Consider the following 17,718-nt stretch of genomic DNA (forward strand, 5'->3'; position numbering starts at 1 on the left):
TGGATTTACACTAAAATGTATCCTTAAAAATATCACATTTATTCCCTATTTACATAGCATTAGTTTAACGAGTACTTAGGTTTGCTGCAACAGGGAGGGTAAAAAGGTGTTTTTTTTTTGTAAAATGTTAAATATAGTTTAGTATGAAATGAATGCATTTTCCAAAATATGTTCATAAACAAGCAAACTACAACAGTTTACTTATTCTCTATAAGAATAACATAGTAAATTTAAATTTACAGTTTTTTGGAATTTTTCCCTAACCATTAGGCGCACAATAACGCTTCAACATACTAAATTATTTGTTTTTTTAAGCTCTACGAAATGGTCAACCACCTCTTTTTTATAATAGTATAGATAGATAGATTAGTCTTCTGGGTTGCTAAGTAACCATCTTGACTGAATTAAAAATAACAAGGAGAAAGTAAACAAAAGTTTTTATAGTTGAATGTAGAACGCTTGGTTGAAAACAATGCTTTTCAAATGTTAAATGAAGTGTAAAAAAAAAAAAAAAAAAAAACAGACCTTAGGTAAGGTGAAAACTGTTTGTTGAATTCTGTCGTCTTTAAAAAAATGCATCTGATAGTTCTATGGATCCATGCAGGATTATTTCTGCCTAAATTGCAAAATTTTGCCAAGATTGAGAAAATATTAATTGGGTTCACAGTCCGATTTGGGTTCAACAACAAACAAAAATACTGATACAAAGGATATGAATATAATATCCAAATCTTTACTTATGAAACTTGTTATAGATGTTGCTAGTTCTGAGACAAACTGATAAATTAAATCGATAAAATAGTTGCATTATATCTATTAACATGGCTATTTATTGCTTTTATTAAAAACTATGAAACCTGATCGCTCCGCTCAACTGGCTTTCACTGCTATGAAAGCAAACCTAATAACTAATTGTAGGCTGTACCAATCTAAATTTGTGAAGTGGAAAATGCTGTACTAAATGGATTGCGATAATTGAGCAGAATCAAGTGACTTGTTCGGAGCACCACAAATCCCAAACATTATTGTAGATTCAATAATATTATTACTGTGATCATGAACCAAAATGTAAAAATGTGCATTGGTTGGTAAAAATATAAAAAAAGGTACCATGTTTTTTTATTTTCTAGATATTAAAGAAATAACACTTTTAAACCATAAGAAGTTTATTGGACATTTATTTACACACAGGGATTATTTAAAACACACTTTCCATGTTAGAAAAAAATTAAAGTAAAGGGATAGTTATTATAGTATTTAGTTTTTACATGCACAAAATAAGAAGACTCTAGTTTTTACCTCGGCAAACCCGTCATTGGCCTATGCCGACATGTCACGTCATCACGGCCTGTGTCTAACCATAGGGAGTGTCAAACTATCAAGTGTCGTGAACTATCAAGTGTCGTGAACTATCAAGTGTCGTGAACTATCAAGGTTCTACTGTAAAATAAATATGTATGTATGAATTTGAATGGATTGTGTTGTTGGCCACTATGAACATCAAAACAAAAAAGTAAATTAATACCTGGCCTAGGTTTTACCTTGAGACCGAGAGTAATAGCTTATTTCCTCCTTAAATGGGAAATTCGCTAACATGGGGTACATTAGTGTTAATAGTAAGAGGGTCTAAACCGGGTTAAAAACTGATCCAAGGGGAAAAGAAAATACAATGCCTCAATTGCTTCTATGATATTTATTTATATGGTACAATAAATATCTCATAGACGATGCAGAATACGAAATAAGAAATCACTTGGACACACAACACCTCGAAGTGAGACTAAAAATTAGTAAAACTCTGATGAGCAGTCCTGTTCCAATTTCCACTTTGCAACAGGATGTTATTGTTGGCAGACCGGTGTGTTTTCGAAAAAGCTCTTTTCCAAAATCTTCTCGGAAACACAACACAAATGATGCAATAGTCGCATAGCATTTGCAAGCAAGGTAGCCCTTGCCTGGGTCTGTCAACTCACTTGTTTATGCATTTGTCAAGAATCAGACTTATTGAAAATGCAAAGATAAATAGTAAACTAAGTCTTTGATGTATAAAAACTAATACAAATCATACTGAAAGGATATTAAACAGTAAAAAAAACTGACTTATAAAGCTATAATTTAACTGCAAATATAAACGAAAAATAAAAACTTAATAATAAGGATAACTTTAACAACAATGTCTTGGGATTTTAGCAAATAAATGATTAAAAAACTACTTAATAACATATGACAAAAATGTGAATGATTAATAAATTGTTTGATGCCAATTTGATAATCATGTTGATGTTCTAAACTGTTCAGCAATGTTGAGTAGTTGAAATTGTTAACAATATCTAACGGTGATCTCACTGGAATGACTACACCTTAAAACTGATTGTTTATAAGCAGCCATTTAATTACTGATGGGTCCACAAGTTATTAGTGGCTGATGCTACTCTTCAAGCTGCTTTGGCTGCTCCCAAGGAAAGATGTCTCGTCCAAAGTGACCATAGGAACTTGTCTTCTGGTAGATAGGATTCTTCAAGTTGAGGTCCCTGAAAAATTAATGTTTACAATTATAGCAAAGAAAAACCAACAAATTAAAATATGCGAATGCGACTATTACTGCTGGGGGGGAGGGGAGGGCGCCACGACCACGTTTGCTCCAGGCGCCGCCAACCCTAGGGACGGCCTGCTTCTGTCAGAAGGCAAGGATATAATGCACCACTATCTACAAATGGCATGGTTATCTCAATTCAAAATCTGAAGACAAGGATGTTATACCGGATGTCACCCTTCTTGACAAAGAAGTGCAAGAAATAGATCCTTATTCTTAAGATTCCTAAGACCCTTAAGATTCTTAAGATGAGAAGTTAGATGATGTGATCGATGAAGAGCGACTATCCTTTACCAAAAGACAAAGAAATCATAAACATGAATACAGGGTTGTTAGCAGAGGCTATAAACAAAATTCAGATTCTTCCCGGTATTCACGGTATTCCCGGTGTCTATTATACTTACGACAAAAGCCCAAAACACGTTACACTTAGGTAGCAGTAAATTGGTCAAATACAGAACGTGCCGAATTTTGTGTCAAATAATAAGCATATGCTTCCATTAATCAAAACCAACTGAATAGGCCTATTAATGTTTTTGTTGGCTTTTGATCTGCCTGCAGACAAATGGGTTTGTAGATTGTAATTGACCACTAGTCAGTAAGCCGTGATTGGTCATCGTATTTCTGCATATAGCATATTTCTGAAAAACTCATTTTCTTTAAGAAAACTGTTTAACTCTTTGTGCTCTGCTAATTTATGAATAAGGACTGTTGTTGATGTTAAAATTTAATTATTTTACTTTCATATAAAACTAGTGATGGTTGAATCCAGGACTTTTAGATCTGAAATCCAAATCCTAAAAAAATTGGATCTCAAATCTTTAAATATTGACTCCCAAAAATAATTACAAAATGGGCTTATTGTGATTAAAAAGGAAGAATGGAATAGGAACCATTTAAAAAGGAAGAATGGAATAGGAACCATTTAAAAATAAATACCGGTATTGCACTAACCATAAATGACTACTATTTGCAATGAAAAGTTATGTAATTACTTTGGACCATAACCTCTATGTCACAGTATATTGTATATTACAACCAATACCTTTATGGTTGTAAATGGTTTTATTAATTTTATTTCAATACATTATATTTATTTTAAAGTTACTAGTTTAACTTACTAATCTAAACTAATAGACCCATGTGCATATTGCACATTTTAATACCTACGGTTCAAACTTGTTTCCTAGGCAAAAAAGAAATACTCTTTGACTTTTAAAGTTTATCTTTGATTAAGATATTTTTTATGTGAATTTAACTACTAATTTAAAATCAATTAAATTCACTGATTGTAAATCTATAACACAAGTAGATCCATCTGTCTCAATCAGGTTACAATCATCACTAAAAGTAGTCTAGGCTACTTCAAATTCATTTTCATAAACGGTTTCTTTTCATGTTAACGGTACAACGGTTAACGGTATAACGGTACTCATGGTTGCCTCTGTTTGAGGTTAATTATTTAACTGAAGTATCAGCTACAAAATAAAACAAAACTAGAAAGCTCTCTTACCTCACAATCTTTCCAGGCCTCAGGTCGAAATTCTTCTTAACAATGGCAAGAAGGTCTTTCTGTGACTTAGTTGACGTGCCGTAGTCAAACAGTGTTATGGAGATAGGTTCGGCAACTCCAATAGCATAGGAAACCTGAGGGGGAAAAAGATTTGCTGCAGTATATAACATTTACAAATAAAAGTCATTAGCCTAACCTTGTCTTAGCTAAAGACAGCTGAACTTGTATACAAAAATAAAAATAAATAAACTGCTTATGTAAAAGTTGAGTCAAGAGTAGCAAATACTAAAATACATCATTGAAATTCAAATGAAAAATTAATTAAAAATAAAAATTGAGCAGAACTATTGTATAGCCTACAATATTTTGTGTAAGCTGGACTGGTTTACCTGCACAAGACAACGTTTGCAGTAGCCGGCTTTGACCAGTGACTTGGCGACCCAGCGGGCAGCGTAGGCTGCACTGCGGTCCACCTTAGTAAAGTCTTTGCCTGAGAACGCTCCTCCACCATGGGCTCCCCAGCCTCCGTATGTGTCTACGATGATCTTGCGACCAGTCAAGCCAGCATCTCCCTGGGGTGGACAAACATTAGGTTGACATAACTTTTGACTATTGATTAGGAGTCTGCGGTACAGAAAATTTAAGGTCGGTACGGTACAATATTTTGTAGTGAACCATTGGATCACATGAGCTCTCGCCCACTGTACGACAGTCTCACGACCATGACAAACTGTGACCGTTGTGCTCGCAGTGGCGTACATGATAAAATGGGCACTCGCCCCAAGAATTTTTTGCGGATGTTGTGCCTTCTTCCCAGTAGTCCTAGTTATCACTGCACCTTCTCACTGTGAACTTTGCATACTGCGTTTGTTTTTCGGCGTGAATAGTGACAATTTTGAGTGTCAATGGCATCAAATTGATTGGCGTGCGGATTGAAGACAGCAACTGGAGTGATAATTGACAATGATGTTTTTATTTTATTAGTGGAAGCAAAGCCAGTTCTGTGGGATAAAATTTTAGACGATTATAAGGACAGAAATGCAACTAAAGAAGCTTGGAAACCTAATCCTACGCCACAGCAGCCACATTGCAACAACACCTAACGGATTTACTATTTTACTCCTTGACACAGAACCACTGTTTAGATTTTGCGCCAAACACACTCACTCACTCGAGCAACTGGTCATTTATCCGATAAAGTGGCGTAACGTGGGCGAGGACCGCACATACGATAGAAATATTGTACAACAAGTGTCAAAATCGTACAGTGGGCGAGGGGCCTAATGCAGGCTATAGGTACAAAATGACTCAAAATTGCTTCCTTCTAAATATTTAGCTAGAACTTAACAGGCAGTTAACTTAGTTTAACAAATTTCCAGAGCCACTTTTCTTTCCAAGGTTAGTAGCATATGTTGAATTTATTGGTTTAGCAGTGAACCTTTTCAACAAACAGGCCTATATTTAAAACTTCTGGAATGGTATATTGTTTTGATTTGAATTAGTTTGGTTCTTAAAGTGTTTTTTGTACAAATATGTCAAGATTTCGTTTTCGTAATCCTTTAATATAACGAACCTACAACCTACACTAATAAAAACAATAAGTTTTAAAAATTGAAATAGGGATACTGTATTTTTCTTAAATAAAACATTTAAAATTAAGTATCCTAAGTTAAACACCTTATTGTTGCCACTGTAATCCTCTGTCGTCTGGATGGCGACCAGTTTCAACACTCATGGTGCCATTGTCAAGCCTTAAAAGACGTGTTGTCGCTCCTAGGAGGTCGTCATAGGTCGACAACACGTCTTTAAGGTTTGACAATGACACCATGAGTGTCGAAACCGGTCTCCATCCAGACGACAGAGGATTACAGTAGCAACAAGAAGGTATTTAAGCTGTAGATTAATATCGTTAAGTAATCCGGAAGGCAACACCTCAAAAATGGAACCTAATTGTAATGAGGTCCCGATGGTACTGGAACCGAGAACCGATTTTGGTAAGGAACCAGTAACAGTACCGGCTTTGAAAAAGTGGTACCGACCCATCACTAATATTTAATAATAAAACATGTTCACAAATTAAGAGTTTTAGGTAGGGGTCTGCGGTACAGAAAATTTAAGGTCGGTACGGTTCGGTACGGTACAATATTTTGTACCTCGGTTCTCAGTACAAAATCGGTACGGTACGCGGCTACCCGTATTTTTGCGGTTTTCTTCTCAGAACTGTATCTAAACCATTATTTTTAACTTTAATACATAGATATTACTATGAAAATGGATAGTATCCTACATTCATGGTTTTCTAACATTAATTACTGTACCACATATTATTAAAACAAAACCTTTTACTACTACGAAGATTGTGTCAAGAAAAATCACAGTTGAGATAAAGGCTTTACCTATTTTACTCTGAGATACTTTGAAAATAGTGCATATAGTGCATAGTTTAAAAATAGGATAAGAGTTTTTATGAATAAACATCTTTGAAACATTTATTGACAAGATAATTTCACAAAACTGGTAAATTATTTCCAACCAACACAATGTCTAGTTGTTTTTTTTAAATTTTAAAAACACATAAAAACATTCAGTGGTGTAGTTTTGCCAGCTGTTCACAGCAGATGACAATGAAAAACTGGAGGTTATGATGAAGTAATGGCAAAGACCATTTTTTTTATCAGCTTCAAAACTAGTTAAGTTATAAGATGGATACAATTCTTGCAAAGTTTTTTTCTGAAACTAAAATTTGGATTATCATAGAGTAAGATTTGATGTTGGGCAATTAGACTTTATAACTGTGTAAAAGGTGTGTATCCCTGAATTTATAAATTGCTTTCTACACTTATTCACTGCCAAACATAATTCAGTAGAACCTTGATGAACCGAGAATTACACTAGCCTACATTCAAATTCAAATTCAAATTGTTTATTTGGCCATTAAACATTACATAATAGGCTATGTCAATACATAATTCAGTAAATAAAAATAAACCATCATCAGAGATTGGTTAACAATAAAATCAAACCATGCTTAGTTTAAGTCAAATAGCATACAAAATAAAAAGTTAAATAAATCAGATTAAAACCATGCACATTTGGAGAAAATAAAATCAAAAAGCAGTTAAAAAAAAAGCACACACCATGCATTGTGCAAATTATTTGACATACACATAACATAACTTCATTACCCCAAGTAAAATACCAAGATAATTTTTATAATTGTATTTGAATCGTATAATCTTAGTTTGTTAAAAATGGATTGTATGTTCAACAATAATTGCAGTCCATTATTGTTAAGCAGTATGGTCCAAAATTATTGTTTTTGATTTTGAAACATCACAGTTCATTTGACAAAATTATAGTTGAAGCAGCTCAATGCCAAGTCACGCTTGTGCAATAGTTTGTTTACATGCTTTCTCCAGACCACGGGGGAGGGGAGGGTCTGATAAGCCGTCTATTGTTCACCCCCAAGAAGGTCCGACCCTCATTAGTGACGCTCGGCTGCACTCAGTGGGGAACCCAATACCACAAATCAATCTTTTAAATGAATACAAATATTTGGTAATAATTGTTTTATTAATATTCACCTTGAAATTTCAATAAATTTGGTGTAAAATTTGAAAAAAAACTGCCATTTGGACCGATTATTAATACAATACCAAATACCAATAAAGTAGTACATTCATTGGTAATTAAATAATAGGTAAAAATTTACCGATTTTCGTCAAGTTTTACCCCCTGCTGTGCGCTATGTCACAAAAGCTGATAACGACATGGGTGATTAGTAACCATGGCAACTTGTTGAATGCGTGATGAAGGGAAACCCAAGAAATAGAAGAACAAAGAGAAAGAATAACGACGTTGTTATCTTTATACCCTTTTTACAATTTCCGTTATTGTTATCTTTATATAAGATTTTATGATTTTGTTTTATAGGTTTATAAAATAATTCTTTTTAACTACGGGAATATCAATTTATAATTTATCAACGTGCTTCTCTTCTGAAACAGCAATACCGGATGCATAATAAAGGTCAATGGCCTAAAATATCACGATTGTGCAATATATTGTATTTTGATGTTGAAATTAAAATCACGACAAAAGTTTGTATATATCCATGGTCCCTATCGTTAATCATATAATATGTACACAATCAATGCTAAATAATCGTGGTTAGTTCTAACTTAATTTTTTATTATTCAAAGTTTTTACACAGTAAGACAATCCAAAGTCAAACCGGGCAATGAATACCCAGAAAACAACGTATCTTGTCCTGTGATTGGAATACCACTCGCCGGCCAGTCCTTTAGGTTTAGGGAAGTAGTGCAAGTCTAGCTTCAAGGTCTTACCCACCCCTTCCCCCTCCGGTCCTACTTGACTCACTACCCGCGCTCCTTTCAAGGTCATTGCCCAACCCCTCCCACCCTTCTATTGTGTTGCCTTTCTATTGTTTCTATTCCGACTTTTTTTTCGGGAAACATTAGTATCTAGTTCATAAGATTTAGATTGTATAAAGTACCTTCAACACAATAAAAAATACAGGAAACTAAAAAACATTTAAGCCTTAAACAGCCACATCTACCAATATAGGACAAGATACAGAACATGCAATGACATACAATTTGAGTACAATGACGGTAATTTGAGACCGAGTAGGCTTGCATAACGAAAAAAAATATGCGAACAACAACAACTATGCTTGTGGTTTCGTAAATAGAAAGATAAAATATCCATAACAAATATTTTAATTTATAAAATAAGATTGTAGATTAGTTACAAGTTTAATATGTAGCCATAAACAGTTTTGTGGCAGTAGGCAATGGCCAGCGGCAAATTCAATATTCACGAAAATACTGATTAAGTTAGAGATAACATTTAACAGTCATCATAAAACTATTATTTTTATGATAAAACAGAATTGGGGAAAGTCGTAAAGAAATAAAAGTGATAAAACTCAACAGTTCTTGGAAGTACTTCAATACAACAATTATTGTCGTGATAAAATGTTAATGGATTTGGGACTGCTAATGGGTTTTTTATTGCATCATCACGCTAGTAATAAATTATGAAGATCGTAAACAAACATCTGATAAGACTTTTATGTGCTCGGAACCAACTGCCGTTGACTACGATAGTAATCTGAAAGTAATTTATTATTATAATAGGCTGTACCGAACCGAATTTGTACCGTGTAAAATGCTGTACCGAACCGATGACGGTAATTAAGCTTGTACCGTACCGTACCGACTTTTTCGGTGCACCGCAGACCCCTAGTTTTAGGGTGTTCAAATACTCAAATCTAAACTTGCTATAGCAGCTCTCATTCAGTAAGTATTTGGCTTCAGCACTCAGGGTCAGCCGAAAGATGGTGATTGTTACTTCATCATTATGTTTAGCTGCAGTTCACTGTTAATTTTACTACATGGTAGTATATTTTCACAGTTTGAATTACTTTGTAGGATGTAAAGAAACTACTGTATTATGATTTATAAATTATAATTAAAATGCAAAAAATATGATAACATTATAAGCCAGGAGGATAGAACAATTTAAAAATTTAATTATTTCCCTAAGATTGCTATTGTGAATATATATATAAAGCCTAGTCCACACATGGAGACTGAGCTGGGCGATAGTAGGCCTGCTCACACAGTTTCGGATGCAAGTTTCTGATTTGTTTAGTGTCCACACTAGCCAGCCAGTGTAAATCGCGATGGCGATGGAAGAGGACATGATTTTATCCTGTGCACGCTTTTAACTTCTTAAACAATCGGCTGATGTAACGAGGAATAGATATGGGTGGAAACACAAGTTTCTCTAGAAAGGTCCGACAGTATGCCGATGTATTAGAGACATCGCTAGAAATAAAAGGCAACACTACAGAGACAGTCGATCAACACATGTTTCCGGAGACAAATTGCCAAAAATGTGGACTAGGCTTAATCTGATCATAAAGTTTGACTACTCAACTGTTTTAAGGATAATCTATTGCATAATTATTGCCAAAATCATTATTCTTAACCTCATTAGATATGTTATAGTCCTCGCCACCCTTAAGTTGAGGCAGCTTAGGGTGGCGAGGACTATACTAGAGAAACTTAACTGAAAAATAAGCTAGGCCTACTCTATAACTGCAAAACCATTTCTTAACCTCATTAGATAAATGAATAAAAAAATGAAAAATAAGCGAAGTATAAAAAGACTGTGGCATTTAACATTCAGTAGCCTAGAGATATAAATTGTCAGCACATAGATTCAGCCGAAAGATGGTGATTGATAACATCACAATGTTTAAAGCCACATTTGTAGGATAGAGAAATGTTTAATATCACTTTAATACCACTAGCTATTTATTAAGACAACAAACAGTGGTATTGTTTTCTATAGAATAATGAAAAAACAAGCTAAGTTTTATGGTAAAAGAGTTACGTGACAAATTAAAAATTATTTAGTTAAAATTTGGGGTCTACAGTACAGAAAATTGAAGGACGGTAAAATATTTTGTACCTCGGTTCTTGGTACAAAATCGGTACCAAACGCGACTACTATTTTTGCCGTCACTATCATAAATCTAGTTTATAAGATTTAGATTGTATAAAGAGCCTCTAAGCCTACATCACAATAAAAAATATAGGAAACAAAAACATTAAAACCGGAACAGCTAACAATATAAGACAGAGATACAGAACTTGCTGACATGATTTGAGACCAAGTAGGTTGAGATCAAGCTTGCATAACAGGAAAAAAACTAATGCACACAACAACCTTGAGGTTTTGTCAATTCAAAAAAAAAAAAATTTTAACTAATAAAGTAAGATAGGTATACATAAGAATAGTCATAACTTTGATCGGTGAAATTTATCAGCCATTATAAATCTACATTTTCATATCAAATAGGTTTGGGATTTCATTATAATTAACTTTAATGAGCCAAACTACTCAAGAGTTCTCGGAAGTACTTGAATTGACCTTGAGTACAACAATTATTGTCGTGATAAAAAATATTAATGGATTTGGGACTACTAATGGATTTTTATTGCATCATTACCCTAATCATAAATTGTTAAAATCCTAAACAAACACGTGATAAGCCTTTCATGTGCCTCTAACCAACTACCATAGTGAATTGAAAGTAATTAATTGTTATTGTATGCTATACCAACCAAATTTGTACGAGTAAAAAGCTGTTACGAACCGATGGTGGTAAAACTGTACCGTACCGACTTTTTCAGTGCACTGCAGACCCCTAGTTAAATACCATTTACTACCCAGAGTAACGCAATGGTAGATTGATAAAAGAATTATTAAAAAATAAGAAAATTATTGATTAAATCATTTTATTTGGTCACTTAGCAAAGCAATAGGCTATGTCACATTTCAACACAAATAAATATTGTGTAGGCCTAGTCTTATAAATAGACACATTTTTCAGAAATGTAAAATCCAATAATCATGTACACTACTACCTTTGTATTATAATGTTATGTTCACATATTACCACATGTTAAATGTATCATATGTTAGTAAAAGGTAAACAATATCAGTCTTGAGTTGGATTGTAAATAAATTTCTGAACTTTAAATGTTAAAGCTTCTATTTTTATTTATATTTTCTAAATAAAACATGGTGTCAGGTGTATTTTGAAACCTAGAAGAAATAATGGAAGTATCTGGAGTGTTTAGGTTGCCTGAACCTATGAGTTTTGGAGGAAATGTGTACTTAGTCATGATGGATGCTTACTCAAACTGGTTGGAGCTGGTTAAAATGCCATGTAAATCAGCAACCTCTGTAATATCAGCATGCAAAGACATCTTCAGTAGATTTGGCCCCCCTGATATAATGATAGCGGATAATGTCCCTTAGAACAGTGCCCAAATGAGGGAATTTGCCTGTGAATGGAATTTTGAAATTGTGACACACAGTCCAGGCTATGCACAATCCAATGGACTTGCTGAAAGGGCAGTTAGAATGGCCAAAGAGTTGATTAGGAAAGTACAATATGACAATAAGGATTTGAAAATGGCTTCAAATACAAATATTCAAATATACAAATATATGGATTCAAATGGCTTTAATATTGGAGCTTAGGAACATGCCCGTTAAGCATCTGGGATATTCTCCAGCTCAGCTGATGTTTCAACGCAGGTGTAAGACAACGATCCCTGTTACCGAGGAACTGCTGAAACCATCGCTGAATGATGGAGTACCATACAGGTTAAAAACAAGACAACAGCTGCAGAAAAAATATTATGATCGGTCAGCCAAAGACTTGAGGGTGGTAAGAAATAACGAAAGAGTTGTCTTTAGAAATGAAATGAAAATCCTTTATTTCAACAGCTTAAATGTTTACACAGCTTATGTGTTTAAATGAAGGATGGTGGGAGCAGGGAAAGATTGTTAATCAAGGACCAACTCCAAGAAGTTACTGGGTAGAACGTGATAACGGGGCTACACTAAGAATAAATCGCCGCCATCTGAAACCATCACTCACTCAACAGAACAATTCCCAGTCAGTTCCAAGGCAAGACGAGCCAGTACAACTAAGACCTCGTAGAGAAATCAAGCTACCATCAAGATTTCAGAATACAATATGATGGTCTCAAATGAAGGGAGAAGTTTGGTTGGTTATTGTTTTTAGTAAATTCTTTCAGTGTTTTTTTTAAAGGAGAAAGATGTATTATAATGTTATGTTCACATATTACCACATGTTAAATGCATCATATGTTGGTAAAAGGTAAACAATATCAGTGATGTTTATGTTTCAGTTTTGAGTTGAATTGTAAATAAACTTCTGAACTTTAAATGTTAAAGCTTCTATTTTTATTTTTATTTTCTAAATAAAACAACCTTACATTGATTGCAGCTTGTTTTCAGTCAAATATAGATTCAGCACTAAGATTCAGCCGAAAGATGGTGATTGTTAACATCATTATCAAGCTGCAATCTGAATTGCTTTAATAAGGACTAGTGTACATGTTGCTCGAATTCGAGCAATTACAAAGTATTACAGGAGTTATTTCAGATTGAATAACAGTCATATTTACAATGAATTTAAAAGAGTCAACTCAAATATTACCGTTGTGTAACTCAGACCCTGTTTATCTTCGTTATTGATAAACCTAAAGCATTCCGGACGGTTCTCTCCTTCTCAAAATGCCTCGCTGTACAGGCAACACAGGTCATTAATAGAGGGCCAATTGAGAACGAAAAGTCGTTTTGGGGTAGTGTAAGGGCGTATTTGTAACCAAATAGTTGAAGTTGTCCAGGTTCATGTTCAGACTGTTAAGCTGATGAGTTAAGCCTATTACGCGCTACTGTTCTGTAGTTGCGGTCGTTATCACGATTGCGCCTCCTGTCTATGTTTCGTTGTCGTTGCGTCGGAGACATTTAAAAGAAATAAACAACAAATAATAAACAAATTATAGCTACACAAAACAACGATAAATGCACAAATTTAAGTTACAATCATGCTAACACAATCCATCATAGCGACACAAAACAACGATAAATACACAAATTTTAGGATACAACCATACTAACACGATCCGTCTTGGGGGTTATGTTTACACAAACTCAAATAGTAAATAAATCTACTCAATGTGTTTCATTGTTTCATTGAATTGAAAAGTAAATAACAGCAATAAAATTATACAGCTGATCAAAATGTAAACAATTATGTTCTTCATAAGGTTAACATGGGAACTTTTAAAGCCACTGGGGCAGAGCCCAAGGGACTTTTTCAAAAATGTAAGGTCAGTTTGCAAATCTACGCGACACGCTCTTTCCAATGAGACGTCAATGGATAAAATCGGTTAAGAAATGGCGGAGGAGTTCAACCGACAAACTTTCGTGTGGCGTATTAATTATATAGATATTGCAAATTTGAAGCTTCATGCAATTCTCAAACAAATAAATATGATGTTGGCTAGTGATTGAAACTAAGAATTCTTTTATAACAACATATCAATATGAATGATGGACTGAACCGAGCTTCATTCATCAAACAGAATGTTTATGGTATTATTCGATTCTTTACTAAATACCTAGTGTGACTGTTTAGTTTTAATTTATTATGATTCTATTTGTCTCTGTATGACAAGGAGGATAAATTATGTTATCTAAATCAAAGATCAAGACAAACCTGAGGTCCTCCTACGATGAATTCTCCACAGGGATTGATGTGAACAATTGTGTTGGCATCAAGATATTTAGCTGGGATCACTTCTTTGATGACTTTTTCATTGACTTGCTGCCTCAATTCTTCCAGACTGACCTTCTCTGAATGTTGGAGAGAGACGACAACTGTATGTACTCGTAGAGGTACACAGGCCCCTCGTACAAAGCAATACTCGCAGGTAACCTGTGAACATAAAACATGTAGTCAATGGTTAATACTGATGGCCCAGGTAAACTAATGAGATGATCAAAGTTGGCCAACATTCAGAGAACAAGTTTCAGCATTTTACTTCAGCCGAAAGATGGTTAAATGGAAAACATCTCAATGCTGGCTATGGTTAATTCTTACCCATTTAATCTACTTGCCAATCGGCATTAGTAGATATGAAGACTAGGAACATGTGTCCAATATACTAAAATTACCACTGTTATGCATATTTTAAATTCCTTAGGCCTAAACCCTCTATGGATGTCAAACACATTATGCTCAGTAACCTTCAGAGTAGGGCCTAGACTTTAGATGGAATATATGCTAGGCATACCTTACAATTGCACATGATGTACAACTGCCAAAGAAGAAAGGGTTTCAGTAAACCTGCTTGTATTACCATAGTATAAAATCACTATTCCCATGGTCCAAGGACTAGTAAAACATACAGCAATCTTTGACAGAATGTGAAACTTTAATAACGAATATAGGCCACTTCAGAAAACCCAAGTCATTTGATCTCAAAACATGAAGAATTGAGAAAAGGTTAAGATAAATAATGGAAGTAAATTCGGACATAACAAGGTTTATCTGTGTCATATAATATTGCTTCAGTACTAATAAAACGTTTAGACGACCAACATTCAGAGAGAGTCTATCAGCATATTACATCAGCCGAAAGATGGTGTATGAATACATAACATCACAATGTTGGCAGTTAAATAATTAAATGTAATCTTTTAGTAGAAACAGTAAAACTTACAAACCGATTTAAACATTAATCTTCATGTATCAACGATGTTTAGATTAAACTGTCTCTAGCAGACAGTTTAAACCAATTTCTAGCAAATTTCATGATAAATGTTTCATCCAAGGTGCCTATTCCTGAGGAAGGTTAAGCTAAATTGTTTAACTGATTTTATAACAACAAAATAATCAGTAACTAATCATATAGGTATCCTCCACAGTTACCCATATATGTTTATTGTTCAGGAAGAATAAATACTATTATGAACTGTTCAGGCGTCCTAAGGAAAAAATACACTGCTTATATCTCAAAATATTAAGTTCCTTATTTGGATTAATTTTATGAATAAATATACTAACGTAAGTACCGTAATTGAGAAAGACATTAGCCATAGTTAATTTTGGAAATTATAAAAGTAATGTAGGAATTTAGGTCACAATTCAAATAAGGTTAAGCAATACAGATAGGCTACAGTCAGTTATATCACTGCTGATAACTTAATTCATGATCAAAACACGTGATGATGTTTAGTAGGCCTACGTTATAGTATGGTTTAACCTCAGTCTAACTATGAATAAATTCAAATTGTGGAGAAAATTCAAATTATTTAATATGGGCCTACTTACTTTGTAACTAATCGCTTGAACTATTACTGTTAGGTTTTTAAATAAAACACAGTTCCTCAACATTTAAACCAGAGGTAGTGTGTTGTTTTACCTATCAAACAATAGGGATGTGTCAATTCTAGATACCATCGATACTTGGACATTGACATCGGTATCAAGAAACGATTGTCAAAAATTGATTTGGTACCGATACCCAACACTTCTGCAAATATCAGATATAAAACTATTATTAAAAATTTGGTAAAACTATAAACAAAATAGTAACAGTATCGGTATCGAGAATCGATTTTTCAGGAATCCGTATTGGTATTGATAAATTTTATTATCGACACATCATTAAATACATAGATACCTCTTTTTTTGGGAAGGGGGCAAGGGGAGCAGACACTTACTCTATGCAACCATAATTCAGGGAACAAATTATTGTCGACATAATGTCTTCTGTCAATTATTGTCATCATTATTGTGGTTGCTAGTTTGTCAAGGTCTTTAGTAGCTACGTAAGAGTGAATTGAGTGGATTGCTGGTTTCTCAAGGTTGTCTCCTGAGAGTACATTGTACACCATCATTCAACATATAAACTTAGGCAGCAGGTTTTGGTGAAGCTCACATGTTTCGTTCTGTTAACTAGCTACAATTACTATGGATTCTACCTGGGTCTTGCTGTCAGGACGAGCCCAGGGGAACTCTCCACTGCGACGGAGATCAGCAATCCTTTGGTTCAACTTGTGTGACAACGTGACTGTCAGTGGCATACATTCCTCTGTCTCATCCGTAGCATAGCCAAACATCAGTCCCTGAGACATGCTTATGTTGAAATGAGCACACAAACACTACAACACCTTTCGCAGCTTTTACTTACCTCAATCCTTGACATGAGGAGCATACACATTCATAAAAGTATTATCAAAGTAAAGAGGTTTACTAGAATAGAGGTTTGGTTTTGCAATGGTTAATGTAACACAATGTATGCAATACTATTTACTTGATTGTACATTATTTATATCAAAAATTATCTGGGGGAACCCCCTATTATCTAAATATATTTTTAGTAAAATGACAGACATACAAAATCAAGAAAATAACAGCTGGAGCGTGTGTAGTGATAACGGGTTGTTCTGTGACTATAGGTAGGTATATGAGATTATACAGATTTCTTCATCTCCAAATTGGCCCAACAAATTAGGATTATAGGAGCCCCAAATTGTTTTGTTAATTTAATAAATATCTTTTTCTCAATACTTTTTCTTGAATGGAAAATTATGTGACTGTCGCCAAAATAGAAAAAAGTAAATGAGTGGTTGGAAGAGGTGCACAAGGAAAGGGCTTATACCCAATTACAATCACAGATAGAGAAGAGTTGTTTCACGAAAACACATAAAAATACATTGCAATATCATCGCTTGCAAGACGAAGGGGTGTTAGTAGGTATGCTTAAATCTTGCAAGTGTATTTTTATTTTATATGTGTTGGTATTCAAGTAAAAATTATCATATTGATCTTTGACTTACTACTTAGAATGAAGTACCCCTAAATCAGAAACCCCAATTGAAAACATAAAATATGTAGGACTAATATAAATATGCAACCAAGTAGTCTGTTAAAAAAGGAAAATAATTTAAATTAAACCGTGTAGATTTTTAGGTATATGAAATAAATAAATAAATAATTCTTCATTCTTATTTATTTATTGCCAATTATTCATATTAAGGATTTTTATCTACATACTTTAGGGAGAATTCTATTGAGTAGATTCACAATTTAACACTAAAATGTCAATGTGCCAATCATAAATTCAAGGTTTATTGGCTGGTAAATAGCCATTCAAACACAACCTTTGTAGATTTATGGTATTAA

General features: G+C 34.0%; 1 protein-coding gene across 2 annotated transcripts in view; it reads right to left on the reverse strand.

Annotated features, from left to right (window-relative positions):
* Positions 1–1,678: 1,678 nt before the first annotated feature.
* Positions 1,679–17,718, reverse strand: part of LOC128990176 (S-adenosylmethionine synthase) — a 28,600-nt gene continuing 12,560 nt past the window's right edge. For both annotated transcript variants that reach the window (XM_054412470.1, XM_054412463.1), the window contains exons 5-9: positions 16,515–16,658; positions 14,245–14,463; positions 4,496–4,678; positions 4,107–4,240; positions 1,679–2,531 (exon numbers count right to left, since the gene is read on the reverse strand). In XM_054412470.1, the coding sequence (XP_054268445.1) occupies positions 2,429–2,531; positions 4,107–4,240; positions 4,496–4,678; positions 14,245–14,463; positions 16,515–16,658 (783 nt within the window). In that variant the 3' untranslated portion in view covers positions 1,679–2,428. The remainder of the gene's footprint in view (positions 2,532–4,106; positions 4,241–4,495; positions 4,679–14,244; positions 14,464–16,514; positions 16,659–17,718) is intronic.

Source organism: Macrosteles quadrilineatus, unplaced genomic scaffold (genome assembly GCF_028750875.1).
Source record: "Macrosteles quadrilineatus isolate MER2022 unplaced genomic scaffold, UCM_ALF_1.0 Scaffold_1__1_contigs__length_201487025, whole genome shotgun sequence".
Classification (NCBI taxonomy): Eukaryota; Metazoa; Arthropoda; class Insecta; order Hemiptera; family Cicadellidae; genus Macrosteles; species Macrosteles quadrilineatus.